The 27,095-nt window shown below is 44.4% G+C and overlaps 1 protein-coding gene across 6 annotated transcripts in view; it reads left to right on the top strand.

Moving 5' to 3' along the window:
- The window catches only part of LOC138268178 (oocyte zinc finger protein XlCOF6-like), a 310,686-nt gene that overhangs the window by 157,052 nt on the left and 126,539 nt on the right, over window positions 1-27,095 (top strand). For all 6 annotated transcript variants that reach the window (XR_011199954.1, XM_069217601.1, XM_069217609.1 and 3 more), the window contains exon 4: window positions 5,543-5,791. Coding sequence is in view for 5 of the 6 variants with exons in the window: in XM_069217601.1 (XP_069073702.1) it covers window positions 5,543-5,791 (249 nt within the window). In the remaining variant the exon portion in view is untranslated. The remainder of the gene's footprint in view (window positions 1-5,542; window positions 5,792-27,095) is intronic.

A 27,095-nucleotide genomic window follows, 5' to 3' on the forward strand; every position in this document is an offset into this window, starting at 1 on the left:
CCGCATTATCATGCAACAGGCCTAGGTCATGGTGCACACCTGTGATCCAGCGGCGGTTGCTTTTAATAATAGTCATCAGGGTGGGGGAGGAGTCGCGGGGTGGAGGGGGGGTGTTTGTGCCAGGGGAATGGAGTTAGGGGGCACTGGAGTGGTGGGAAACAAAATATATATATAAAAACACTTATTAAGAAGCCCGCCTCGGTGGTTCTGTGCATCTTCTCTCCCCATCCAATCCAGACGCTTGTCTCATGCTGTTACCCAGCATGACGCAAGAGCCTGGATTGGTCTGAGTGGCCTGAATTGCCGCTCAGAGGGGGACTGGGAGACTGCACTGGTTCTTCACCCGGGCTGTGATACACAGCCTGGGTGGAGAGTTCTAAGGGCGCATGTCAGTTTGGCCGGCCAAACTAACATGCGCATTTAGAAGTGCACACTAATCCTCCCCTCACCACCCCAACTGCACGCGCTCTGTACCCTTAACTAAATAAACTGAGTGTGTCCAGACCCTCCAACCATGCAAAGTGACACCCAGTTAAACTTTCTGCCAGCATTGTTTCTTTCTGCTAAGTGCTGGGCGAAGAAACTGTTCAGCACTGTTAAAATACTTAAATCAGCAAGGCATACAAACCAGATGCTCTCCTCGTTTCATACATCTAGCCCTAAAAAATACCCATTTTAGATAAAGCCTCAGATACTATTTCATCCCCCCCAGGTGACACTTTTCAGAACGCAACAGAAATTGCACACAGAGCTGTTATAAACCTAATACGACGCCCGAGTCCTGCTCATACCAACTCAAGGGTGGTACAAGTACAGAATCATGTTTTCCACACACTAAGCAATATGGAGTAAGACCAAAGGCTCACACACAGTAACACTGCCAAAAATAATTCACTGGACTGACAATTTCTAGCCACATATCCAATGAACAGCTTTGTATGAGGCCTGATGGGCTGTTTTGTATACTTTTAGAGGCCTAAACATAATGCCATTATTCCCCAAAACATGTATGTTAAATCAAGCTACACAATTTGGAACTAGCCTGACACAAATGGAAACATTGCTTCTGGTGTAGCATTCTGCAGCTTGCATGCAACTGTATGTAAGCAAGGAGAATGATATTGGAGCTGTGCGCACAACACCCGGAATAATGGGTGGATTGCTTGAATTAATCTCATGCCCCGGCAATTAGTCTGGGATGCATTCCAGTCCATTCTTTTTTTGGCCAGTATGCCACCTGCTATACGTAAATCAGTCTTGGGCTTGCTGTTTCTTAACTAAGGTGAATGGCAGAGTAATTGCCAGTGGAAAGTAATTAATGGAATCCATCTATCACTTTTGTTATTTTTTTAAGTAGGTTTGTGGACATTATTTTTAGCCAACACCATAGCATTGAGAACAAAATAGTGAACGCTGACTTCATTATGATTTAGTGCAGTGACGTTCTGCACCCAGTTGAGTGTGACAATCATTATCTCATAGCATGTGGGCACTTTCAATAGTGTAAAACAGCAATCAGGAAAGACAAAATATGGCTGCCCCAGAACACTCACTACCAGTCCTGAAAAATGGCATTTTCACACTTGGTGTTGATTGTTCTGTAACAGCCACATTTTGGCTTTCTTGATTTCTCTTGAGAAGACTAGTGGTTTATAGTGGAACACCCCACTGCAGAAGGTCTAACCTTGATCGCCACCTTGAGAGTTCCTTGTGGCTATCACATACACATGCTGGATCCATTTACTGATCTGTGTGGAAATCGTTAAGACTCTGAACGCTGCTGCTCTCACGAGTTTTTGCCAATGGGTATATGTTTGTAAATTCTCTATCGCTAAAAGTGCTCTGGGTTTCTACTCAATGAGACGGATTTACTAAAGAGTTTATGAGGACAGGAAGTAGTAACAAGGTGTAATGTTTTATGCACTCACATATGCCTTTGGGAACCATTACGAGAATCTTTCAAATGCCTGTTAGTAAAAGTGCAAAGAGGACATTTTCCTTTCTATTGGACTATCTATATATGAATATTATCCAAATGTACCATTTGTATATTGGAGGAGATGGGGCGAAAGAGCACAGGGTGAAATTGTGATTAGGACAGCACAATTACCAGTTTATATTATACACAACTACATTATAGTGCAAGGTTTGATCTAGGATAAGAGTAGATGTATAACAGCTAATATAGATCTAGACCCAATAAATTCCATTCAAAAACTTTGAGTGGCTACAGGAAGCTCTCGATCTCCCAATTCCAATAAGAACAATAAAACAGGACAAAAGGAAACAAGCACCTTGAAGAAATACAAATCTAAAAAAGATAAAACAACACATCAGAAGGCTGCAGCTAACCTGGTTCAAAACAAACAGCAGTCAAGACAAACTTCATCTACGCAAACCTAACAGAATATACAAATCAACAATCAGAAAAGCTCAAACAAATGTACTATTCAGAGAGAATTGAAAATGCGAAATGTGCAAATAAATAATTTTATAAAATTCTCACAGAATTTTGTAAACCTAATTGCATGGTAGGAACTCATACCCTTACTCAAGAATTCACAGGCAAACTGGCAAATCACTACACAACCAAAGCAGACATGTTGGACTCTTATTTAAAACAAAGGAAAACCACCAGCACCAACCCATTTCCAAAAATCCCATACTAGAGTAAGCCAACACAGCATCTGCATTCCTTCAAACATATATCACAAAGTGAATTTATGAATCTGGTCAAAGCAAGCAGGGCTTCCGATCCCTTCTGACCCTTGTCTACTGCACATTTTCAAGAACATTCTTTTATCTACCTCTGCTGCCACACCAGTGGGAAAGAATCATCAATAATTCTTTAACCATGGGAATCTTTCCAGAAGACCTTAAAAAGGCACACACTCACCCATTATTAAAGAAAATAAACCTGAACCCACATGACCCCAACAACCACAGACCAATTACAGATGGATCTTTCCTGGGCAAACTGATAGAAAGAGCAGCATTCACCCAGATGTCACAGTGTATTGAAGATAACTCCATACTTTCAATCAACCAAACTGGTTTCCGTAAAGGACGAGACACAGAATGGAAGTAAGAAACTATTAAATTACCATGGACTCTCATTTAACAATGAATGCTCAAGTGGACCAAATAGCAAGATCCAGCTTCTTCTCCAGTAAAACCCTCTGACACATCTTCCCCCACCTGGGATTTCCACACAAGCTCCAGGCTACTATCTCTCTTGTATTGTCTAAACTGGACTATGCCAATGTCCCCTACCACGGATCATCTCTAACAACTATGAAAAGACTACAGTGGATTCAGAATTGTGCTAACAGACTACTCCTACATGTAAAGCAAAGCCATTCATTACCCCCAAATATAATATCACAGATAACTATCTTATCATCAGAAGACTACTCAAGACTTATTACTTTCCTACATAGCCATCACACTCAAACAGCAATGTACAGCATATCTCTGTGTATGTAAACATTTATAATTTGATTATATGTATATATTGAGATATGTGTCTTTTTCTTTGTACAAATATGTATAATATCTGTGTTTTTTAACAGATGTACATACTGTTTAGGCCAGCTTAACAAATATACATATTACTTATGGTTAAATATATATATGTGTGTGTGTGTGTGTGTGTGTGCATATATACGTATGAATATATATATATAGATAGATAGATAGATAGATAGATAGATATTATTCTATGCTTAACATGTTCATAGGTCATTGCATAGTTTTTATATAAGTTGTTTGTTTGATTAGATGCTTATGGGTCTCTGTTTTGTTCATCTATTTCAATAGGTACATATTATCATAACTATTTATCTACAAGCACTAAAAAACTGAAATTAAAAAAGAACATTCAGTTATAAAAAATGCACAAAAAAATTACCTTCACATACTGCTACACATAAAAGTCTGTGTTTATAAAACGTCACTTTAAATCTCGATATATTATCTTCCTTATACATATATATTCATTTTCTATGTAATCATGTAGCTATATATTCATCACTTTACTCCTACTGTACAAGAGAAAAAATATCACTCTCTCCAATGCACTACACTTTCTACCCTGTCTCACTCTATACCTCTATCAATCTATCCTCTAGCTCCACTCTCTGACTAATCCCAAACCTCATTCTACTACTATAATCTCCAAACTAAACCTTCCTAGACTCTTCCCTCCTCTATCCCTCCTTGCTCACACCAAACCACAGTTTACTACTATGATCTCCTAAACAACCCTTCTTCCCTCATGTATTCCTCCTTTGACTCATCCCAAACCTCATTTTACTCCTATATGTCACTAATCCTTTTCTACAGACTCTGCCCTCCCCCATCTTCCCTTCTACTCATCCCAAACCTCATCTTACTACCATGATTTCCCAATTAACACTTTCTAGATGTTTCCCTCTTCAATCCCTCCATTATTCTATTCAATCCAGCTAACAGACCCACTTGCCCTCCTCTCCAATTAACTCATATTTCTTATGCTAATTCCACACTAATCCTTTTGGGTTCTAGAGTACATGCTACCTGCCGAAAAGCACTTTGACACCTCGTCAGGGGTAGGAAGCGCTATATAAATGCAATTACAATTACAATATACCTCAGTGAAGAGGAAAGAGGGGTCTATATAGATGGTTCAACAGTTCAGGAGTGCAGATGTGTTATAAAAATAATTCCCTCCTGTTTGATAAAGGTTTATAACAAACATTTGCTGAATTTCAGTAGGTTTGTATAAACTTAGATGTGCCATTGCTATTTTATTTTACATATCGAATGTTGGATACAACAATAGACCCTTGTTGTGGTGGCAGGGAAAGAAGAGAATTGTGGCGTCTACAGTGTCTTTTAATAAAATGTATGGACTCACTCTCAATTATTGTGTTTCTAGTGTGCCCCTATTTGTGCATCTTTAGAAGTGCATTATGCTTTTACGAGAAGTATTAAAAAAAGTCCATACTCAAGATTTTTTTTTTTTATAAACCCTGCCCACAGGTTTTGGTGGATATACTTTAAAAAATATATTCTTTTGAGAAATTAAATAACACCAGCTTATCCGTAATGTATTTGTGTCAAACACACCAAAGCAATGAGAGGAATGCTTGAAATAATCTAAGCACTGGTAATCGCTCAGGATAGTATTCCAAGCTATCATTTTTGACCCACTGTTCTCCTCCAGAGAGAGACCTCCTTATGCAAATCAGTACTGACCCTGATCCACATGGAAGTAGTCCATCCCGAACTGACAAGCGAGCCCCCCTCTAAAAGGAACAGAAGCTGCCGCTGATCGATTTTGACTTTTTTAGGCCTTGTCAGTAAGGTGTAGCTTGGATCTTGTGGTACAGGGAGCACAGGATCAAGTCTTGGCATACCCCTGGCCACTTAGGTCATTGCATCAACAAATTTGCTGTCAGCAGCTCTTCTTTTTGGGTGATTTTACTCAAATTTTATATAAACTTTTGTTGAGGTGTAAGGTGCAACTTTTCTTAGTGTTTCTTTATTTTTCTTCCCTTAGTGCTGAACTGAAAGAACATATGGCCAAGCATAACAATTCTACATCCTTCCTGTGTTCCCTTTGTGGTCAGACTTTCAAATGTAGACGTCAACTGAACAAGCATCACATGCGTGATCATCCAAAACAAAATGTCTTCGAGAGAAAAAGGCGTAGGAAAACTCGGAGCAGTAGCCTTGGTCACCAAGACACTGAAGAGACAATTAAAACCAGAAGAGGCTCAAAAGAGTATGCTTGCAGTGACTGCAGCAGGTATGCAATGTTCACTACAGTATAGGGCATGGTAAGATAAATATTCATTTTTGTTGAACTAGAGCATACTTGCCAACAACGCCAATTGGTAATACATGATTATTAATGAATGTCAGATTTGTATCCCTCACTAACACAACTCTGAAAGATTGAGATAATTATCAAGTACTAATTTGAAGAATCATTCAACCTGGCTTGAGTCCTTAAAATATGAAGAGTTCACAGTTTTGAAAAAGGTGGGCCTTCATGCTGGGAACATATTATAAAGCAATCAGTAAAAGTTACTGAAAGGGTTTATTGATATATGCATATCACACCTCCTGCATTTTATTTGTAGATTCCTGGTGAAAGGTTTGGATGAAGTAATTTATTCTTTGACGTTCTGATTCTGTGAATCACGACTTTGGCCAAGGACTGTAAATTTCAGCTATTTTGGTTCTAAGTTACTCTACTGACTGCTAAATGTTTTGGGGATTTGACCATAAGGAATAATATATTATCTTGTTTCAGCATCTGTCGACCTAAAAAGCTGTAGTGTAATAATTCTACTAAATATTGAGAAATAAGAATGGTGTCCCAGCCAGCCCAAAGAAACTCAAAGCTAAGTCAAATTACTGGGGTAGGAGGACATGACAAGCACCATGACACTGTTGCCTGCCAGCTGCCCTGTTACTGACAAAATCCTGCCATTATGACAACCTTCCGTGGCTCCAGTAGTACATACTTGTTGATGGAGTAAAGGATACAAAGCAGAGGAGGAATAGGCTAAGAAGCGGATGGCAACTCCCAGTTCAAAAATGGACCTGCCAGAAACTGAAATATCAGTCGCCCGGGAAAGATCCCGGACAGTGAAGATCAGCTAAAAAAGCAAGGCCTAGCCTGACGGTGACCCAGATGAGGCCTGGACAGTGGGGGCAGGATGTAGACAATGACTCCTTCACCTGGGCTGGCACCACTAGAACCACACAGTAAAAGGCAGATGTGCGATGTGGTTGGGAACCAGAGATGCAAAAAAGACAGGAGAGTGTAGAAAGAATAGAGGGCACGGTACTTTATCTCCTGGCTTTCCTTGACAAAAGTGGAGGCACAGCTAGCTCTTGCTGTGATCTGGGATCACTGCAAAATGAATGAGACACCCACCCCAGCACATGGTGAAGATGCAGTGCCCCTTTTGAGGAACATTGCTGCAGCGTGTACAAATAGTTTGCAGAATTTGAACTTTAGGGCAGCTTGTGCTGAGCACATACCACCCCCCCTCTTGTCCCATACTGGAGACACAACTATGTGGTAGACAAAATGACTTGACAGGATTCCGACAAACCTAAGCCAGTCACCCGGGAACTCAAGTGGCATCAACCCGATGGTGAAGGGACAGACACCTGAAACCATTGTAAGAATGGCTGAAATAATTTGGGGCTTTGCAGGTCTAGGGAGGGGGCCACTCGACAGTTGCCACTGTAGCGCCGTTGGCGGCCTGAGGTACATCTTGGGGGGCCCCTAAATGCTGCGTTTCTCTTTTATATGTTTTTTGTCAAAGGGTGAGCCTGAGAGATGAGAAAGTCCTAGGCAATAAGTCAAATCACATAAAATACCCTAGACATTATTATTTCCATTCTTTGTCTTTTTTCAATAGTCACTTTAAACTCTGTGGAATTTTTACGTTGAACACCTGAGGCATATCTAGTTCCATTACCAAACCTTTCACTTTTTGTTACATGTGGGAAACCTTTTTATCATAATTGATGCCTGCGTCTTCTTTACTCTTTCATTTTGGAATGCCTCATCCCCATAATTCCACAGCAATTTAGAAATTTATGCTAGTTACTACTTTCCTTAATGCTTGAACTTACGAAAATAACGAACTGCAACTCTGTGCTAGTTTGAACCTTGTGACCTCAAGCTTGCATTTTAATGTGCATCAGAAAAGACCGAAAATATTCACAGACCTACATCTTTTTTCAAACTTGACGGCGGTTGGTCACCCCTCCATGTGTTTGCTGTGTACAGAGACAATAATTTTTGTGTTGTAATATAAATTAGCCATACCAAAGCACATTTTGAGAATATGTCAACAATATTTTACTATAACTGTTTAGTTGTATAGCGTAGTAAAATGGCTTGTATTTGTTAGTAGTCATATAGCATAAAGCTTTCTGGGGAGCAAAAAGGCACGGTATTCGAAGACGAAGCAAGATCATGTACTTCAAATGTGAATTTACAACTGTAAAATAAGCAATTACATTATGTTTCACATTTTTACATTTGCATTACATTTCACACATTTTTAAGTATAGGAAGATTGAGTGATTTGCCACAATTTGCAGTCAAATTCCAGAGCTGTGACTAGAGTTGACACTTGAGACGCTTGACCACATAGCCCACAAAATCCACCAATAATAACAAACGTAAACAAACATGTAGGGCCTAATTACGAGTCTGGTGGTCACTAGACCGCCAGACTTGTGGTGGCGGTCTGGACCGCCACTGCTGTGGTGGTCTGACCTCCACAGTACGACCCTGGCGGTCCGACTGCCAGGGTACCGCCATTTCTGCCGGGATCGATGATCCCAACTGGATGCCAGCAGGTTGCAATCAGCCAGGGCGGCGTGGCTCGCGGTGCCGCCCTGCTGATTACAACCTGGTTCTCCGCCAGCCTTTTCATGGCGCTTTCACTACCGTGAAAAGGCTGGTGGAGAACAGGTTCAAGGGGCCACAGTGGGGCCCAACACTGCCCATGCCCGTGGCATGAACAGTGCAGGGGTCCCCCTGCCCATGCCCGTGGCATGAGCAGTGCAGGGGTTTCTCTGCCCAGTACCCATGTAATGCGCACTGTCTGCTTTGCAGACAGTACACATTATGAGGGTGCTGGTGTCCCCTCCAGGTGGCAGCATTGCCACCAGCTTGATTACGAGCTGGCGAGAATGCTGCCTCCACTTTCCCACTGGGCTGACGGTCGGAAACCTTGATTTCTGCCCGTCAGTCCAGCGGGAAAATCATAATGGGTCCGGTGGGGAGGTTGCCACTACATTGGCGGGCACCCTGTTGGGAGTTTGGCAGATAGGTGTTCCCATCCGCCAAACTCCTAATCAGGGCTATGGTGTGCAGGACACCATAAAAAATGACAAGTAGACTTCTGGTCAGGCTGATGAAGCAGATTACTTTTACTACCTTACCTGTTCAAAAGAATCAAAAGAGAGAATAACATTAACCTAATCAGTTCTGTTGGAAAGTGGTTTATTAGTAAGGGCAGGTTGGTACAGCATTTATGATCAACAAAACAGTGAATAAGTAAAACACAATAAACAATAAAAATCCAACACCAATTTATAAAAATAGAACATATTTTTATCTTTAAAATGACACAAAAGCGATAAAAATCAAATGTATGGAACCGGAGATATGAAATTTTAAAGATTAAATGTAAAAATGTACTTTCCAGGGCTTAAAAGCAAAAAGCGCTAACCGCGAACATCTGGTCTGCCCGACTGAGAAAAAGTAAAAGTTTGAGGCTGACCACGATAGAGCCCGAGTTGGATACACTGAGGGGTACGCCTCGGTCCAAATTTTACCTTCGAACTTAGTCTTTTTCAGAGCGTTTTCCATCATCGTCGAGCGGGTCTTCTCCTCAGGCTGGCTTGTGATGCAACAACGGTGGCTCGGCTCAGCGCGATGCTCCGGTCAACCCCTTGGAGGACTTGTAGATGGCAAAAAGCCCTGGAGCTTCAGCAGGGCAAACCTGATTTTCAGGCCGTGTCACGGTTTGACGTGGCTGGCTTGACTCTCGAAGACGGCCGGTCACCTTATGGAGCTTTTTTCCAAAGTTGCTTAAAATGTCTCCAAACTTGTGGATCTTCTTCTAGAAGGCCTTTTATTGGATTGTGCAGTGTCCAAAAATGTTGTCCAAGGTTCCAGAAGTTCTGAGTTACACCTTGGGAGTTTGGACTACAATTCCCACAATGCACCTTATAAAATCCATAAAGGTCCACTAGACACTGGTCAGCTGGGCTCCTACTGAAGGACTTGATGCAGGGGACTCTTTACTCTACACTCCCCTTCCAGCCCCTCTCCTAATTTAATTACAGGGGCTCAGTGCTTAATTTGAGCCAGTGGTTGCTGGTGGGGGTAGTGGGGCACCAGCACTTTTTTGGGGGGACTAGCACTTAATTCTCCAAATCAGATATTTCCCAAGACCAACAGGGGAATAAACAAACAAAACACAATGACGAAGGAAAAGAAATACAAAAAATCTGTCACCAAGAGAGAAAGCAGAAACCTGTAAGAGTGAGATAATGGGGCAGGGAGTGCCTGGCAGTGACTTCAAGAGACCCGAGTCTGATTTAGGAATGCACACCCTTGATATTTGTGCAGTGACATTTTATAGCACCAGCCGCACGTGTCTGAGCAGCGCTTTGAGCACTGACACTTAATATTTTACAAACAAAGCACTGCAGGGGCTCCCATCTGGCTGGCGGTGTAGGAAATGGGAGAAGCCTGATTTCTGTCCCCACTGTCTTTCCTTACTTTGAAGACCAGCCTGGCCACCTGTAGGAAGTTGGCTCTGTATGTGCTATTTCAAAGTAAGGAATAGCATGCACAGAGTCCAAGGGTTCCCCTTAGAGGTAAAATAGTGGTAAAAATAGATAATACTAATGCTCTATTTTGTGGTAGTGTGGTCGAGCAGTAGGCTTATCCAAGGAGTAGTGTTAAGCATTTGTTGTACATACACATAGACAATAAATGAGGTACACACACTCAGAGACAAATCCAGCCAATAGGTTTTGTTATAGAAAAATAACTTTTCTTAGTTTATTTTAAGAACCACAGGTTCAAATTTAACATGTAATATCTTGTTCGAAAGGTATTGCAGGTAAGTACATTAGGAACTTTGAATTATTTCAATTGCATGTATACTTTTCAAGTTATTGACAAATAGCTACTTTAAAAGTGGACACTTAGTGCAATTTTCACAGTTCCTGGGGGAGGTAAGTTTTTGTTAGTTTTACCAGGTAAGTAAGACACTTACAGGGTTCAGTTCTTGGTCCAAGGTAGCCCACCGTTGGGGGTTCAGAGCAACCCCAAAGTCACCACACCAGCAGCTCAGGGCCGGTTAGGTGCAGAGTTCAGAGTGGTGCCCAAAACGCATAGGCTAGAATGGAGAGAAGGGGGTGCCCCGGTTCCGGTCTGCTTGCAGGTAAGTACCCGCGTCTTCGGAGGGCAGACCAGGGGGGTTTTGTAGGGCACCGGGGGGGACACAAGCCCACACAGAAATTTCACCCTCAGCAGCGCGGGGGCGGCCGGGTGCAGTGTAGAAACAAGCGTCGGGTTTGCAATGTTAGTCTATGAGAGATCAAGGGATCTCTTCAGCGCTGCAGGCAGGCAAGGGGGGGCTTCCTCGGGGAAACCTCCACTTGGGCAAGGGAGAGGGACTCCTGGGGGCCACTTCTCCAGTGAAAGTCCGGTCCTTCAGGTCCTGGGGGCTGCGGGTGCAGGGTCTTTTCCAGGCGTCGGGACTTAGGTTTCAGAGAGTCGCGGTCAGGGGAAGCCTCGGGATTCCCTCTGCAGGCGGCGCTGTGGGGGCTCAGGGGGGACAGGTTTTGGTACTCACAGTCGGAGAGTAGTCCGGGGGTCCTCCCTGAGGTGTTGGTTCTCCACCAGCCGAGTCGGGGTCGCCGGGTGCAGTGTTGCAAGTCTCACGCTTCTTGCGGGGAGATTGCAGGGTCTTTAAAGCTGCTCCTTGAAACAAAGTTGCAGTCTTTTTGGAGCAGGTCCGCTGTCCTCGGGAGTTTCTTGTCTTTTTCGAAGCAGGGCAGTCCTCAGAGGATTCAGAGGTCGCTGGTCCCTTGGAAGGCGTCGCTGGAGCAGAGTTCTTTGGAAGGCAGGAGACAGGCCGGTGAGTTTCTGGAGCCAAGGCAGTTGTTGTCTTCTGGTCTTCCTCTGCAGGGGTTTTCAGCTAGGCAGTCCTTCTTCTGGTTGTTTGCAGGAATCTAATTTTCTAGGGTTCAGGGTAGCCCTTAAATACTAAATTTAAGGGCGTGTTTAGGTCTGGGGGGTTAGTAGCCAATGGCTACTAGCCCTGAGGGTGGGTACACCCTCTTTGTGCCTCCTCCCAAGGGGAGGGGGTCACAATCCTAACCCTATTGGGGGAATCCTCCATCTGCAAGATGGAGGATTTCTAAAAGTTAGAGTCACTTCAGCTCAGGACACCTTAGGGGCTGTCCTGACTGGCCAGTGACTCCTCCTTGTTGCTTTCTTTGTTCCCTCCAGCCTTGCCGCCAAAAGTGGGGGCCGTGGCCGGAGGGGGCGGGCAACTCCACTAAGCTGGAGTGCCCTGCTGGGCTGTGACAAAGGGGTGAGCCTTTGAGGCTCACCGCCAGGTGTTACAGCTCCTGCCTGGGGGAGGTGTTAGCATCTCCACCCAGTGCAGGCTTTGTTACTGGCCTCAGAGTGACAAAGGCACTCTCCCCATGGGGCCAGCAACATGTCTCTAGTGTGGCAGGCTGCTGGAACTAGTCAGCCTACACAGACAGTCGGTTAAGTTTCAGGGGGCACCTCTAAGGTGCCCTCTGGGGTGTATTTTGCAATAAAATGTACACTGGCATCAGTGTGCATTTATTGTGCTGAGAAGTTTGATACCAAACTTCCCAGTTTTCAGTGTAGCCATTATGGTGCTGTGGAGTTCGTGTTTGACAAACTCCCAGACCATATACTCTTATGGCTACCCTGCACTTACAATGTCTAAGGTTTTGTTTAGACACTGTAGGGGTACCATGCTCATGCACCACCCTCACCTATGGTATAGTGCACCCTGCCTTAGGGCTGTAAGGCCTGCTAGAGGGGTGACTGACCTATACTTGCATAGGCAGTGAGAGGCTGGCATGGCACCCTGAGGGGAGTGCCATGTCGACTTACTCGTTTTGTCCTCACTAGCACACACAAGCTGGCAAGCAGTGTGTCTGTGCTGAGTGAGAGGTCTCCAGGGTGGCATAAGACATGCTGCAGCCCTTAGAGACCTTCCTTGGCATCCGGGCCCTTGGTACTAGAAGTACCAGTTACAAGGGACTTATCTGGATGCCAGGGTCTGCCAATTGTGGATACAAAAGTACAGGTTAGGGAAAGAACACTGGTGCTGGGGCCTGGTTAGCAGGCCTCAGCACACTTTCAATTGTAAACATAGCATCAGCAAAGGCAAAAAGTCAGGGGGCAACCATGCCAAGGAGGCATTTCCTTACACCACCCACCTCCCTTCCTGCTCTGCCATCTGCTGTTGCAGTTCTCCAACCACCAGATGCTTTCTTTGTCTCAGCCCAGACCACTTCACACCTCATTAAGGTAGCGTGGCTCAGCCTGCCAGAGGCTGACCAATCAGGAAAGGCTACTACAGAGCTGATTTTAGGTAAGGTAAAGAAAGAAAGAGTTCCAAAAGTCTTTCCCTGTAATAATTTTAATAAATCTAGCATTGACAAGTTGTTTGAATTATTCTATTAATTTGATATATTGAATGATATTTCCAGCTCACTCTTATCAAACTTAAGACTAAGACTTCGTTTAAAATAAATCCTTCCTATGTTAGCCTATGGAGCGAATGCACTTCAATGGGGAAATACTAAATTGGCAGTTTTTCCCTCACCAGGGCTTATAAATCAAGGTTTATAATGTCCCTATTTATAATTACACTACACCCTATTCTTGGGGCACCTGGGGCAGACCTTAGGGGTGACCTATATGTAAGAATAAGGTAGTTTAAGACTTTGGGGGTACAAATTTGGGCTTAATTTTATTTTAAAAGCAGCCAGCTGAGCAAGGCTGCCTTTAAAATGACATCAGACACCACAGCAGCACACCCATAGGTGTCTTAACTCATCTGGGGTCCCTGAACATACATGTCCTACCATAAACTAGAGACGTACAGGTAGGTTGTCATAGACAATTATGATCACACCTAATTACGTATACCTTTTCAACAGAGCACTGGCCTTGAGCCTGGTTAGCAGAGCCCGAGGCACAGTCCGAGTCAGTAACCACCAGTATCAGTCAAAACATGGGGCTGATCAGGGAAAAAAGGATGACTTTCTCACAAGTTCAACCAACTAATCAGCTGTAAACACAGGACAAGAATACTGGAACAGCTGCATCCACTATCACCAACCCTCCAGACATCTACTCTCTGTCTCACTCACACACACTCCACTCACCTGCAAAAGCAAAACTGGAGGTTGCTTATTCTCCTCTATCGCACCCAAGACTTGGAACAACCTTCTTCAACACATCAGAGCCTCTTCCTCACTTCTCAAGTTCCACAAGAATCAAAAGGTGTGGTTTTTGGTATAAGCACCTTATTCAACATCACATAACATAATATTTCACAAAGTGTTGGGTTTTGAGTAATGTACACTGTACACCCTCAAAGGACATTTTGATACTTCTCCATGTTTGCAAGCAAGGCAGAATATCACAGTCAGCTGTATGAAACTCAAAAGCAGAGGCACCTATGGCCTATAAATACCTTTTTTCATAGAGTGCAAGGGATGCTCTTGTGGAAAGGATACTTATACAAATATCTGGATGTAAGAAAGTTCAGTTAATTAGCTGTTCATGTATGTAGGTGTTCCAGGCAGATACTTCTGAAAAAAGGGGTTTTCTAATGTATTTCCATATCTAAGCATGATCAAGAATTTAACCTTGAGCAGAAGGACCCTATACTTACTATACTGCATGTGCCATATTTATATAGAGATTAAAGGAATAAGATGATTGTAGAGGATATGATGAGGCCTGCACTGTTTCTTACTTATTGCTTTAATTTCAATTAGCACATTATGTCAGTACCGTCCGCGTTTGTGGCCTAAGGACACATTGGTCATTTGTGTCACCTAACTAGCACTGTTACTAATAACTACTCCCATTAGGTTTTTGTTTAATCTGTCTTAGAGACTATAAACACGCTAAAAATAGTTGAGCAAAATACCTGATCAAAAATAATCTTTCCGCAGGCTGGTCACTACCATGGTTTTACAGGTGTTCCTGAAACAGTTGTAAGTTTGTTCAAGATCTTTCTCGAACATGATGTACTTCAATATCTTTGCAGAAGGGAAAAGTGTAACCAAGCAAGGTTTTAACTGGGTGAGCAACCTTAAAAGTTCCAAGCCCACTCTTTTCCACCCTTCTCCATGTGTCAGAAAGAAAACATTTTTAGTCGGGCAATTCAAAATTTTAATGTATTTTCTTGAAAGAGTCCGCCTCTTCATTGAACATTTAAGTTACGTAATACATTAAAACCAATAACCTTTAATCAGTGTGACAAAGTGTATTAACTTACAAGCAAAGAGATGGGAGCGGAATCACTTTTCACAATTTGATTTAATAAAAAAAGGAAAACTACACAAAATAAGGTAATATGCCCATGTTGCCCCATATTTTCACAAGGCAAATGCCTCCATCTTAATGTATAATGACTATTGGCAAAGGATTATTGATAGACTTTTGTTAAGATGCCCATGCAACATAAAATATGTGTTATCTGCTATGCAGGGCAATCACCAGCCCTATTGTTTGAAGGCAACATTCAATATCATCAGCCACTGAATCCTACTGAATAGGCTAGAATAATTCTCAGGCATTCGGCACACAGCATTTCCCAGTTTACATCCTTCCTCTCAAATTACTCCCACCAGGTTAAACTCCCATCTTTCCTAGACCACCTTCATCATCTATGGTCCCCACCAGGGCTCAGCGTTATCCCCTACACTCTTCAACACCTGCATAGTCTTTTAGGATCTTTGATTCTTTTGAGGTTCGTTATCACATGTATGCTGACGACACTTAACTTCACGTTAAGCTTGAAGACATAACTGGCAACCAGCCCAGTTTTTGCCTCTGCTTCTATCATGCTCATCACTGGATACAGCAAAACTGTCTCTCTCAAAATGGTGACAAAACCTTATATTCTCGTCATGATAAAACCCAAACCTTACTACTTACCTTTCTTCGTGAGTCTCTTGGCCCTCCTCCACAACCTTTTTCAACTGCATGCAACCTTGGTGTTCTGTTTGACGGTGACCTTTCCTTTACTCCTTAGATTAACACTGTCACCAAGTTTGCCTTCCATCATTTAGGCAGCTGCAAGGGGTCCTCTCCTTCCTACAGCTTTCACAGACATCATCATCCTTGCAGTTGTGATCACCAGCCTGGATTATAGCAACAGTCTTTACATCAGCCTGCTCAACAAAGTCATTGCAAACTCCAAAGGACTCAAAATCATTTGGCTTAAACCACCACAATCATATCACTTCCACCGTAAAAGACCTCCACTGTTTGTCAGTGTAGGAAAGAGCACACATTAAAGTGCTTCGCCTTTGCCATAAAATCTAGCATTAATGGCATGTGCCACGGTGATGAACATGTTTTGCACCTACCACACCCACCTGAGGTTTAAGATCCATGAACCAAAACCTTCTCTAAGTTTACCCATTCTCCCTTCATCAGTTTGGACGTTGATCACTTCCCACCCTTTGCGTTCTCCTTAGAACACTCTCCTGCCTCATTTAAGGCTGGAAAATAACTTCTAATTCTGACATTTTTTAAATATGCATTTTTTATTAAAGCTTATAATTTACCTCAACCATCACATTATACTTAAAGAGACACATGTTCTGCTGCAGCAAGTTCATACTAAAGATTAACCCAAGAATTCCAACCATCACATTCCAGCCATACTTAAGTGTGTCACCCTAATTGCTACGGTATGCTGAACTGTGGGTCCCATGCACACTGTTTCACTGGAACCAAGCTTTACATGGCTGATGAGCCCTAACTACAGCAAAGCTAGTCCTGGGTTGCTTGTGTTCTATTTTACGGAGGACCTGGTATGGCAGTTCAAGTGGCGCAGAGTAATTATCAGTGGCTGAGATATATTCAAGCATTCCATTCATCAATTTTATATGCTTTACAGCAAGTTCATAAGCATATCATATCTGATAGAGACTTCTAGCCGCAGATTCCTTACCTTTGAATTCTCCTCAGGTGTCAGACTGCATCTGGAAACATTTTCGTGAATACCCCTTTGTGCCGGTAGGTGGTCTTGGTCAGCTCTGTGCGTCGTCGTCAGTGTCGTCCAAGCCGTAAGTGACGTCTGCTTCACTTATGAAGGCCCCACCTCGGCGTGCTGACCTCAGTTATTTTCTTTCTGTGCGAGCCAGCGCAGAACTGAAGAAAGCTATCCCTCTGTCACTTTTTTATAGGATTTTTTCAACATTTCTTTCATTGTTTTTTTTAGGTTGTTTGCTCTTGGTGTGTTTAGGTAAAGATGTCGTTGAGGAAGACAGGAATCAAACCCTGTGGCACCTGTCACCGAGTCATGTCAGTGACAGACCCACACCTCGTATGCCTTTGGTGTCTTGAGCGTGACCATGACTCCAACTCATGCTCCGACTGCCGGGCCATGGCGCCGAAGCGTTTGAGGGAGTGGTCCCTAAAGCTGCTTGTGGCCCGGCAGACAATCCCGTGTGATGCAACTCCTCAGAGGTCTCGATCCCATGTCAAGAGGGAGGTCCCGGAATCATTCCAGGAGTCCCAAGTCCTCTTCGTCCCACTCGAAGTCATTGCGACACTTAGGTAGGAGGCACAAAAATACACAAGAAGTTGAAGCGATCTTCGACATCTCCTCGTCCGTTGGCCGATGCGACAAAGGAACATCAGTGTTTGAGGCATGGTTGTTTGGAGCCTATGCCAGGGCCGAATCTGTGCCTCCCCAGAGCTCTGGAAAGGATTATCCCTGACCCTACTAATCTGTGTGGAGAGCAGGGAGGATGGGTGGGTAGGTAATGAATCTGCGTCTAGATATTTTCTCTACCATATAATGCATTACCAAAGGTAAGTAACTTGTTCTTCGGTCCCTGATCTCACGTTGGAACTCTTTTAATTCCTACTTAGACTAGTATTGGCTCTCAAATATTTGGATATCTCATAGCTCTACGCCCTCACCCAGTCCTATACAAGTCTTGAGTTTTCCATCTTCTCCAGTTTTCCCTAGTTCGTGGTTATACATTCTTCTCAAATCTCTGAGCAGGAGCAATCAATCTATCAGTTTTTATAAAGCACAGCTACTACCCCGTGAGGGTCTCAAGTGGCTGGTGGTGGGTCTGGGCCTCATTTGAAGAGCCATGTCTTGAGGTTCTTCCTGAAGATGGTGAATGATGGGCTTTGTCTGACACGTGGGTAAGTTGTTCCAGCTCTTGGCTGCGAGGTAGGTGAAAGGTCTTCCTCTGGCGGTGGTATTCCGGATGTGTGGAATGGTGGCTAGTGTCTGCTGGGCGGATCGGAAGGGTCTAGCAGGGTAATGGAATCAGATGCGATGATTCAGGTAGGCCGGTCCAATGTTGTGAAGGGCCTTCTAGGTGTGGGTGAGTAGTTTGAAGTTGATTTGTTTCTCCACCGGGAGCCCAGGGAGGAGTTTCAAGTGTTGGAAGATGTGTTCCTGGTGGGGAAGGTTCAGGATGAGTTTGGTGGTGGCGTTTTGGATGAGTTGTAGTTTCCTGATGTTCTTTGTTGTGGTGCCGGCGTAGAGTGTGTTGCCGTAGTCGAGTTTGCTTGTGACTAGGGTGTGGATGACTATCTTGTGGCAGTCGTCTGGGATCCATATGAAGGTTTTGCAGAGTTGGCCGAGGGTGTGCCAGCAGGAAAAGGGGACTTCATTTGCCTGTCGGGTCATTTTTAGGGAGGAGTCGAGGATGATTCCCAGGTTGCAGGTGTGTTCCGTTGGAGTAGGTGGGACGCTGAAGGATGTGGGCCACGAGGAGTCATCCTGGGCTGAAGTTGAGTTTCCGAAGATGATGAGCTCGGTCTTGTTTGAGTTAAGCTTAAGGCAGCTCTCCTTCATCCAGGCGGCGAAGGATTTCATTCTGGTGTGAAAGTTCCTCTTGGCTTTGTCCAGGTCTTCAGCGAGGGATATGATAAGTTGTGTGTCATCGGCGTATGACACAATGTTCATTCCGTGGCCTGTGACGATGGCTGCAAGCGGGGCCATGTAGATGTTGAAGAGCATTGGGCTCAAAGAGGATCCCTGAGGGACTCCGCAGCTGACCTCTGTTGGTTTGGATATGAACGGTGGGAGCCTGACTCTGTGTTCTTCCAGTGAGGAAGGAGTGAATCCATTGCAAGGCTTTTTCTCGGATTCCTACGTTGTGGAGTCTGGTGCATAAGGTGCTGTGGGAGACTGTGTTGAAGGCTGCTGAGAGGTCGAGGAGTATGACTGCTGCGGTGTGGCCTCAGTCGAGGAGTCTGCGGATGTCATCAGTGGCTGCAAATAGAGCTGTCTCTGTGCTGTGTTTGCCGGCGGAAGACAGATTGGAAAGTATCCAGAGAGTTGTTGTCTTGGATGAATTGTCACAGTTGTGAGTGTATGGCTTTTTCCAGGACTTTGGCTGGGTAGAGTAGTAGCGAGATGGGCCAGAAATTCCTCAGCTCTGATGGGTTGGCTGTGGGCCTCTTCAGGAGAGGGCAGACTTCGACGTGTTTCCAATCATCGTTGAAGGTGGCTGTTTTGACAGAGCAGTTCAGTGTCTTGCGGAGTTTGGGGGCAATGGATGCACTGGCTCCTTTGTAGATGTGGTGAGGACAGGGGTCTGTGGGAGCTCCGGAGTTTATGCTGTTTAGGATGATTTCAGTCTCTTTTGTGGTGGGAGTGGACCAGCTGTGGACAGTTTGGGTGGGTTCTGGGTGGCTGGGTCAGTCGTAGGTTCTGATACTGAGCAGGTTCTGTGGGAGGAAGCTGTCATAGATGCCCTTAAACTGCAGTGGAAGAAGGTGGCCACTTTGTCACAGAGATCTTGCGATGGGGGAATGTTGGTGGCTTTGGAAGGAGAATTGGTGAATTTGTTGATTACCGTGAAGAGTTCCCTTGTGTTGTGCGGGGAGGTGTTGATGCGTTCCCAGAGTGCGGCTTTTTTTGCATTCTTGATGCGTCGGTGCTGGGTGGCAGTGGCGGCTCTGAAGGAGGTGAGGTCTTCACTGGTTTTGCTGTTTCTCCATTTCTTCTCTAGGCGCCTGCAAGTGCGCTTGGATTGTTGGAGTTCGGTGGTGAACCAGCTGGCTCTTTTTGGGATGCGCTTGACTGAAGTTGATCGGAGGGGGGCTAAGGAGGTGGTGCATTTGGTGATCCAGGTGCTGAGGTTGCGTGCTGCGGTGTTGGCATCGTCGGTGGGGGTGGTTTGGCAAGAGTCGTGGTGAGTTGCTCGTCTGTAATTTCGTTCCATTTCCTGTGGGGGGCCCTAGGGACACGGAGGCAGCTGTTGGATGCGATGACGGCAAAGTGTAACAGTAATGGTTGGTCCAGTCCAGGATGGAGATATTCTTGATGGTAATCTTGTTGCTTGAGGTGAAAATAGGGTCTAGTGTGTGTCCTGTGGCATGCGTGGGCACGGTGATTAGTTGTTGGAGTCCGAGTGTGGCGAGATTGTCGGGTAGGGAAATGGTGTTTTGGTGGTTGCAGTCCTCATGGTGGAAATTCAGGTCGCTGAGGAGGAGGTAGTCAGTGGACACCAGGGTGTGGCGATGTCTACAATGGTGTTGATGAAGGCTGGGCGGGACCCGGGGGTCTGTAGACCAGGGTGCCGCAGAGGAGGGAGTTGTGAGTGGTGTGGATCAGGAAGTGTAGGACTTGTGTACAATGACCAGTCCTCCACCCGGACATGAGGGCCGAACCTTCCTTAGGATGTTGTATTCGTCTGGGATTCTGATGCCGATGTCTGGTCCGGAGCTAGGGTTGGTACAAAACTCGCTTAGGAATGCGATGTCCGGACCGGTGGAGTCGATCAGGTCCCAAAGTTCTGTGGTGTGCTTATGGAGGAAGACTATATTTAGAAGGAGGCAGTTGATGAGGTTGTGGCGGGCATCAGTAGTTTCAGGTTTGGGGTGTTCCAGTTAATTGTTGTGGCTGAACCAGAGGTTGCAGTTCTGGCAGGAAAAAGGTCAGTGGGTGTCCTTAGGACATGTGGTGTAGCAGGCGCTGAAACGTCCGCTGTTAAGGAGGTGGAGGGTCTTGTTGTCGTAATGGAGATTAGCCAGGGAATGGCTTGTCGGAGTTCCGGGGTTCCTGGTGATGGGCGCGATCCGGGCACGGACAGGCACAGACTAGCAGAGATGGGCTTGCCTTTGGCGCGCCAGCGGCGCATCCACCATTAAGAAGGGGAAGGAGGGGGGGGCGGTCAGCTGGGAGGTGGGATGGCGGGAAAAGTGCTTTTCAGGGGGATGGAGGCGAGACCGCAGGTGCAGCAGTGGTGTGGGAGGGAGAGGGTCATGGACGAGACAGAAAATGAAGAGAAACAATGGAAAAAGAAAAAAAAAACAAGTGAAAAAAGGCAGAAGTATAAAAGCAGGAGCATAGGAGAGACAAAGAGATATACTTTCTTCTAGATGGCCACTAGGCCACCAGGAATGAGGCGCAGGCAGCAGCCTGCGGGTGGAAGAGGGTCTTGAACTGAGAGTCAGGCAGGCTTGCAGTTCATTCCCAAGACAGAGGCCGCAGCAACCAGAGGAGCTGGGGAGGGCAACAGACGCTGACCAGGAGCCAGCTGGTTAGATGCCTAAAACCATTATTCCACTTGGGCCCCACCTTCTCTCCCCTGGAATTATTCTGTTGCATTCTTGCCTGCTTGAGTGCTCTGAGGTCATGGTATTTTGGTTGTTTGTAGCGCTTTATGAATCTTAAAATAAACAAACTGAGCAATAGTAGATAGAGTGCCCATAGCAAACTACAATTTGCATGAGATAGACCCTCCTATACATTACTAGTCCATTGGAAGCCCTGCTTGGTATTATAGGCGTGAGAGTGCCTCAACTACCAAACCATGTGCATTCATATTTGTTCTAGCAGTTCTGCTCGGCCTTTCATGATTATTTTTCCAAGTAGTTGAGTTTATTAGAGAGAACTAGGGAGAACATGCTGAACGGGTTAGCATGTCAGAATATCATTTTCAGAAATATCATCTGGCATACCCATTGTGTCCTAAATATTGTTTACAATAATATTTTCCCATGAGGTGCAGATTTTCAATCATTAGCTCCAATGGGGCAATATTTTTATAAACAATATTTAGGGCACAATATTTATTTCAGACAGTACTCTGACTTTCGTATATCTAGTACCATACCACTTTATATTTTGAAGGAATACGTTTGAAATCAAATGAGAATATCTCCTTTGTACCTACTTACCGACTTGTGTGTACATGACCGAGTAGCAGCACAAATTGAGGAAACTGGAAGAGTTAACTCTTTAAGTGATTCTAGGCAGTTGAAGTTCTCTGAACCAACTTTGATGTTTGGGTCGAATATATTCTAACTGTTATCATTTTCCACATAGTACTTAGCCCAAAGTCTATCCTTTTGATCCAAGAAGTCTAGTAAATTCAACCCTTCTTCCTAGAAAGATGGTTTAAGAAATGGCAAAAACCCAACACTTTTTGCCATTGCCCAGGAGTTTATCACATAAGGATTCTCTTCCTGTCTGTTGTACCTGAAAAAACGTACATGGGCTTGAGCCTTCCGCCCTGTGTTTGTTACTTCTTTGTAGTTCTGGCAATGAGGGAGAGCAGTGAACACGCTACAACCAACTGCTAATATCTGAAAGTCCAAGTACAGTAAGGGAAACAAGGCAGGAATTACTAACATTGCTGATGTTGATTCCTTTCATATTCAGTTTCAATGTGATGAAACATGGCTGTCGATAACCCACAGGTGCCTCTTTATTCACAGTGTTGTTATTTAGGATTCACAGTCCATTCTGAACTGGACATCGCTTGGAGTCTTACTCTTCTTCAGGATTAAGATATACTGTAACCTTTAATGTTCTAGTTTAACACTAATCTTATTAATTGACTGTTTTGCTTTCACTAATGACCGAGCTCACAAAAATCTCTGGAATGAACTTCTTAATTCAAAGAAGACATTTATTATTACTTCACTACGAGGTTCCAAAAAAGAGATTAGTAGGTTGAAGGCACACTTTTAAAAATAGTCACAGCAATGAAAGGAAAATATATTAAAGTGATTCTCAACTGCAATGTACACAGCAAATATATGTGATTATATTATAGCATAATTGCGAAGCAAGGGATAAAGTCAAAATTCTTCACCGTAGGGCCTGCCAAGCTCCTAATCTTTCTCATGCCAGCAAGAAGACGACCCATGTTCAACTGCGAGAAAGAGATATCCACCCTCACGGAACAGGTGTCTGTGTCAGGCATTTTACATCAAATCCTGACCGAGGTCTTGGAAATTTCCCTTGCTACTGAGCAGGGCCACCTTTTTATATCTTAAGCAATCATGGAAAAAGCCTTCTGAAAGGCCCTCCCCTCTCAGATGTAAATATTCAAACATGCTCGCTACTGTAGGTCAGAGTTGGAAGAAAAACGTTGAAAATTGGCCAACCTTTCAAGGCTCCCCTTCCAAAGCCAACCTGTTCCCTGCACTGGAGAAAACAAAAAAATATGTGTTTCCTTATCATGCTATTGTGTTCGGTAAGAGAAAATACGAAAAACACAAGCTTAGTTTACCATGTGGTAAAACACAGCTCATCTGCAATGTCTCAACTGCCATGTCTAACGTCACGATAAATCCTATAGGCAGCTAAACTGAATACAAAATGTAATCTGCAACTGGTGAACACTGAACAACTAATATGCACAGTGGTGAAACACAAAGTCAGTGGTCACACTTACCTATTTTCACTATAGTGGCATTGTTCTATTTTGCAAAGCATCAAAAGTCTCTTTTGAGCAATTTCCAAGGTCTAGGAGAAGTTTGACTGCCAAGCCAAGGTTGTAAATAAAGTGCCTCTTGACATTGGCGGATGTGTTTTATTAAACGAGGATCCAAACCAGGAAAACTCAGTTATAGAGTTAAGTTCTATGCGCAGGAGTTGTATGAGAAGGAAGGTAACATTGTATTGATTCAGATGCAGTGTGTTATTTTCCCCCTGTACAGGCAGAGTAGTGAGTTGTTGCTATAGACTCATTGTGGTCAGTGCTGACTAGAGTGGTCCGATTCCTGAAGCGTGCAAGGATAGCCCTCTTCTGGTATCTCTGCACCAAATGTTTGCTTGAAGAGGGGTGACTTCTGAATGTTACTTGCATTTCAGATAGGGTAATTTCGACCTCAGTATCACATCCATATCTTTCTACAGCTGAAGACTCTGTGGTTTGAGGGTTAATGCTCAAAACTACTCCTGCCCCATCATTGCCGTAGTGCATGTGGCCATTGTGGTTGCACCCAAGGTTTATGCAGTTGCCGATGTTTTGTGGAGGTAACATCCTAGCTGAACCATTTGCTGCTCTCTTTAGTGACTGATTTTGTTTCCACTGTTGGCAAGGAGCGACCAATAATGGTGTGGCGGTAATGTTCACTTAAAGGGTCCTTTAGGAGGTGCTCATGTGAAATTTCAGCTGGGGTGACAGTGCCCAAATGATAAAATAGAACATTTAAGTAAGTTGGGTTAACCCTTTTGAAGACCCCAGAGTTAGTGTAGGAGACTCTTGTTATATGGAATGAGCGTGTCTTCTTGGTATTGTCAATGATGATTAGCAGGTTACCTGATCAGGATTGGGGATTAACCTCCAAGTTGCTCCGGTTTGAACTCTGGAAAATATTAGATCCAGTGAATAACTTTCTCTGTGGGTTACTAGCTCAAGTCTAGTAGTTCCATGTTTTCCCCCATACACGAGATCTGTTTATTACAATCCATATTCCAGGATGAGGATTTTCTGAAATGGGTCATTTTTCTGAGATGTGAGGTCAGGTTGAGGAATTCCTGAATAAGGGTGGTGTTGAAACTCGAGTTCTTGTATGTGACTAGATGGCGGAAGGTGTGATTGACATCGACAATCCAGCATCTCATGAGGAATTCAAAGGCTGTATAAGGGCTGCAGCCAATAATGGTTAATGAGAGTTCCTCGCAATAAACTGCTCCTCATACTTCTTTTGTAGGATCTCTACTTTGGAAGATGATTGTATGACTACAAGGCAACAGGTCATCAAAGATCCTGGAGGAATTCATGGACTGACCCACCTTGGTTTGAATGGTGAAGTTGTGTAGATTTTAAACTTGGAGAGCAAGCTTAGCTGATGCTGATAGAGTGACTTTCGTATCCGAGATCATTGTTGCTTTTATTGGCCATTACTTACTGGTTTGGCTGTCTGAGTTCCAGAGAGGAGCTGGTAATTCTGCTTTGGATACAAGCAAAAGCCGGGGGTAAACCTGGGTTCATGTAATTAGTGCTGTGACCAGTTGCCTACCGCCTAAGATTTTGTGGTTGGGGGGGTGTCTTTGTTTTTTCTAACCAATAGTGGTTTACTGCCTAAGCCCATAACTGTTGGGTCGTTATATCATGGGTCCTACGGCTTCGTCCTACTTTTGGTTGCCTTGGTCACATGGGGTATAAAGTACTTGGGTATTTTTGTGGGAACTGCATATTTCCAAGGCCTTTCAACACCTAGACCAGTTTGCGTCAAAATGTTTGGAGGTGGCTGTTGAATCTTCTGGGTAACATAGGTTGGAAAGGCAGTGTTGCAAAAGATTGTCCTCGACCAGTGTTGTGTTCTGGCGTTGCTTTTAATATATGGTACTTTTATTCGCGGGAAAATGATGTTCTGCTGTTTCAAACCAGGTCTCCGTGTGTAACAAGATACTCACTCTTCTATAAAGAAAAAGAGGCCAGTAGTTGTTTGTAACCCAGTTTAATAGATCAATCACCTTAAAACACCATTAGATTCAATCTGCAGATGCTCTTGAAATTTGTTTTTATAACACAAACTGTATTGCATTTTCACATACAGACAAGTGCCACTGTACGGGGATATAAAGAAATTAACAATTGCCAATCTTTGAGCAGTGAAAGCAGGGATTGTCGGTAAGTACAGTACAGGTAGCAAAAATGTTAAGAACAAATCCGCCATTCACGTGGGCCATTGGAATGCAATCAGAATAACCGTCAAACATAGGCCATAAACCCCTTCCCTCCTCTTCCCCAAACTTGACATTGGCATGGTCTTCATATATATACCAACATCGTGCAACTGGACGGAGACATCCTCGTGGGGACATGACTAGTGGGACCAACGAGCTCACCGAGAGCAGGCATTTACAGCCGAGGGTGTCGTGAGCAGATGCCAAGCCATAAAGCTTAGTACAGAAACGTAACAGAGTAGCGTAGGTATATTACATCTTCGAGTAGAGCAGGGGCACTAGACGATGGAGCGCAGAGCATTCAATAGATGAAGCCCACACCAAGTAAAATGAGTCATCAGCAGTCTCCTGAGCCTTGAAGTATCCAAGCAGTGTATCCCATTCCACGGCCATTGGCCGCTTCCGTAAGCCTCTGTACTCCTCCCTACGCAAGGTGTCGCTTTTAGCCGTTCCCCACCGCAACATCTCCTCCAGCCATCGGGAAACAAAGGGCGTCGCCTGGGACTTCCATTGTCTCGCTGGGAGGTGCTTTGCTAGTAAAAGTGCTAATTCAGCATAACGCACCAATACTGGAGCCCTTGAGCCTGGGATACAATCCCAGGACAAGGTGGATCCCCGTGTGTGAGTGGTCCAACTCAGTCAACTCCGACAAAGCGGTTCGGATCCATCAGGAGATTCGGGAGGGAAAGACCCATAACATACGCAGGAGACCTGTATCTGGAGTGGGACAGTGGGGCAGTCGGAGGACACTGGGGACATAGAGTGGACCCTGCATGGCGTAAAGTAGGCCAAATGTAAAATACAAAACTGTATGAACTTGAAGCAGGAGTTGCGAGGAATTTTACTGGGGTATTCACGGAGTAAGGCCCATTCCTTATCTTGGAAACCTCGTGTGAGGTCCTTCTCCCACTTGGTCCGTAGGGGAGCTAAGGAAACCATCAGGTATGTATGCAGACCACGGTACAGCCAGCCAATCACATGGCTGCTGTGGCTCATAACATGCATTGCCTGTATATCGTCGTGAGTATCTGCTTCAGAACCGCACGCGCTCTATGTTGACTGGAATAATGAATAATACTAGTGTGTGTCCAGACGGCAGACTATGAATATGAACAAAATCTGGATGAGCCATGGGGGCGCCTCTTTTAAAGAGCACCCATCGTTCTCTTCCAGGGGATCCTCATCAAAGTCATAAACATTGAATATTCCCGCCCTTGTGCGGGGACCCTGGAGCATATATCAAATACACACATATCATACATGTGTAATAAACAATCATGCAGGCTATCATGTTAAAAACAGGCTAAAAATGCTTTATTTCTACAGGGAGTGCAGAATTATTAGGCA

Source organism: Pleurodeles waltl, chromosome 2_1, assembly GCF_031143425.1.
Source record: "Pleurodeles waltl isolate 20211129_DDA chromosome 2_1, aPleWal1.hap1.20221129, whole genome shotgun sequence".
Classification (NCBI taxonomy): domain Eukaryota; kingdom Metazoa; phylum Chordata; class Amphibia; order Caudata; family Salamandridae; genus Pleurodeles; species Pleurodeles waltl.